Source organism: Gavialis gangeticus, unplaced genomic scaffold, assembly GCF_001723915.1.
Source record: "Gavialis gangeticus isolate Ggan-Ray unplaced genomic scaffold, GavGan_comp1, whole genome shotgun sequence".
Taxonomy (NCBI): Eukaryota; Metazoa; Chordata; order Crocodylia; family Gavialidae; genus Gavialis; species Gavialis gangeticus.
In genome coordinates this window covers 1,172,941-1,176,286 of record NW_017729001.1, presented here as the reverse complement: position 1 = coordinate 1,176,286, position 3,346 = coordinate 1,172,941, and the positions used below count along the sequence as shown (strand labels likewise).

Genomic DNA, 3,346 nt, shown 5'->3' with positions numbered 1-3,346 from the left:
AGTGGTATGCAAGTGTGGGAACTGCACATGCATGGTGGGGAGCCCTGGTGATGGAGGCAGCCCACCCTGATTGTGCTCTTTGGTGCAACATGCAGCGCTGGCTGGAGCTGCGCACTACTGGGCGCCAGCGCTGACACCAGGTACAAGCACCCCACCTGCTGCTACCAACTGCAGCAGGGGCTGAGCATGATGGAGTCCGCACACCCCACAAACACCATGCACTCGCACCCAGCCCTCACAACCACCCACATATACATACCACCTAACACACCCAGGCCCCCACACCCCACCACATGCACACCCCCACACAAACAAACACCCCCCCACACCCACATGAATTTTAGTGTGTGATTTGGCTTTTTTCTGGTTCTAAGATGGCAACCCCCTGCTGAAAGGAGTATTTCCAGAGGGGAAAGGGAAGAACTTCTGGTAGCAAAGTTCAGGGGTTAGGGGTTGGACTTCCAGTCCCAAAATGGTGACTGGGGGGTGGGGCACCTGCAAGGGGGGTTTACTCATGCAGCCCTTGAAAGTTTACCAAACCTTGATAAGCAGCCCAGCCCTCCAGCTGAAATAATTGCCTACCCCTTCTCTAAACTATCTTCATCATCATACATGACTAAAAATAAGCTAGATTCAATCTTTCCTAGCTTTGCATGCGCTCACATTGAATTTAAATGACAGAAAACGTTAGGAAAAAATGTTTAGCTGCAAACCAATAAGTACATTTATAAATCATTAACATTCAACTATGGATCACAAATGGAGTACAGTTTCTCCCCCATCCCCCCACCCTCATTCTACATTTCTCCTTAGCCTCATTTTTTGTTCAGTTGACCAGAACTTTTAAGATTGGGACTATTACCCTGTCTCCACTCCACAGGACCTAATTTGAGGAAGGTCTCAGGAATTAATCTGAATGTACCCAAGCAATGAAGCTTTATTTTGTGGTTCATCTCAGATTCAAATTACTGGCACTGGATGCATCTAAACGTGCCCCTATGGCACCCATTGTTACTGAGCTATCCAGTGCCAATGATTTGAATCTGCACCGTCATTCAGTACTTCCAAAACAAAGTACTAAATGACAGCTCAGTAACAATGGGTGCCATAGGGGCACGTTTAGCAGTAACAGCCAGTACTGCAGCACACAGTTATTTTTAGCTGCTATGCCACAGCATAAGTGAGGGAGAGCATTGCTATGGTGACGTAACAGTGGCATCACAGTTTTTGCATCATATGTAGACACATGCACTATGTAGAAAATCTCTTGGACCTTTTATTCTATGAAGACTTGCACACAGGTAAACTTTTTTCTGTTGTTCTGGGGTGCAGGAAGGAAAGGTGAGCAAACAAATAGTATTAATCACATTCCTTTCAGTTTAGTGGGGGGAATCATAGAAACCAAGTGGTTTGCATGAAACCCACCAAGCAAGGAAAGAACATGTCCTTCTGTACTTCCACTTAGCATTTTTTCTCCAACAAGAAAAGTAGCAGAAAAACAGATGTCAAATGGGTATTCCAGTCTGACTGCAGCTCTTGTCAGGACAGAACTCTCTGGAGAAGGGAAAGAAGCTGCAAGGGGACAGGCAACAAGAAAGACAGACAAACTGCTTGTTCGTGCTACCAAAGTATTGCTAGCAGCAGTAAAAGTTCACTCTAGCAACAGTAAAGACAGAGCTGCTGCTGCCACTGAATGTTTTCTTCTCCCTAAACTACTTGCTATTGTATATATTAGATGTGTATTTAGAGAGTCCTCTGAAACAAAATAAAGATGAAAATAATGACAATAAGGACAATTACCTTTACTGTGGGAGCAAAGGCATGGTGACTAATGCAAATGCAGGTATAAAAAAGAATAATACATCCCTTTTAGAAATGAAGTAAAAATCAAGCAGTTCAATGCACTGAGGGAGACTGAATAATGTACACCCCAAAATCCTGAAAGAACTGACACATGAAATCAAAGGTCTGGTAGTAAGTACTTTTAATAAATCTAACAAGTCAGATGTGGTACTAGATGACCAGAGAATAGCAAATATAGTACCAATACTAAGAAGGGGGGCATAAAATGATCCTTGCTAATAGAGAACGGTTCATCTGAAATAGTTAGTACACAAGATTTAGAACAAGTTTTGAAAGAAAAATAATTAAGGACATGGAAGTAAAGTGGTAAAATCGGATAAAACGTGACATCAGTTTATCAAATATAAATGATGTTAGAATAGCCTCATGTCAACTTGATATTTATGTGACAAATTTTCTAGATTGTGCTTGAATCAAGATAACTGATTTTCCAATCTTTCTGCACCTCAGCAAAGCATTTGATACAGTGCTACATGTGAAATTATTAGTTAAAACAAAGCTAGGAATTAGTAAAAGAACCGAAAATGTAAGTAACCAGTGGCAGCTAAATGGGAGCTGATAAATGGTTGCTTTAAAAAGGGAGGAACTGGTCCTGAATGACATTACTAATGGAGTCCTCCTCAAGGACAGAACTTAGGACCAAAGTTATTTAATGATTTCATTAACGTTTTTTACATAAAATTTAGGTGCATGCTAATTAAACTGCTAAGAGGCAAAACCTGGGAGGCCTTGTCAATAGAGGATAATTATTTTTGTGAATTCTTTAAAGTGGTTCTTAAACATCATAAACATAGAAGTTCAAGTATTCAAATGAAGCACTGAAAACAGAAGAGAGTTTCTCTTACCTTTCCAACAGGTTGTGAATGGCTTTGAAGAGCAGAGTCCTACACTCATATGAAAGCCCATTCTCCCACAGTCCTTCCTCCACCACTGCAAAAATATGCAAAATATGTCAGTCAACATGTTCAGAAGGGGGAGGTTTAAACAAGAAAAATAAACATATCTGTAACAGTTGATTTTTAAAGTATAGTTCATCATTCAAATATCTTCATTACCATACACGTCTGAAAATCACCTAGATTCAATACTCCCTAGCTTTGCATGTATTTGCTTTGAATTTAAATGACAGAAAATGTTAGGAAAAAATGTATAGCTGCAAACCAGTAAGTACATTCATAAATAATTAATATCATACTATGACTCAGAAATGGAGTAGCTTCCCCCTTATTTTGGGTTTCATCTTAGCATTGTTTTTCCACACCTCTTCTCCAGCATGCCTATGTGTGTTCGTAATCTTGTTTACACGGTGAAACGGGTAAGTTACAGAACCTCTCTTAGTTACACTGCAATTGGAGATGTAACACACAGCCACTTACAGCAGGAAAGCTGTGGCAGCACAGACTTGAGTATGGGCTAGCCACCTAAGGGTCCTGAGAGACCTTATCTATAGGGTGACCATATTTTTTTTTTTTTAAGGACATAA

General features: G+C 40.6%; 1 protein-coding gene across 1 annotated transcript in view; it reads right to left on the bottom strand.

Moving 5' to 3' along the window:
* The window catches only part of MED13L (mediator complex subunit 13 like), a 517,387-nt gene that overhangs the window by 279,861 nt on the left and 234,180 nt on the right, over positions 1–3,346 (bottom strand). The window contains exon 3 of the mRNA XM_019506688.1: positions 2,709–2,793. Coding sequence (XP_019362233.1) covers positions 2,709–2,793 — 85 coding nt within the window. The remainder of the gene's footprint in view (positions 1–2,708; positions 2,794–3,346) is intronic.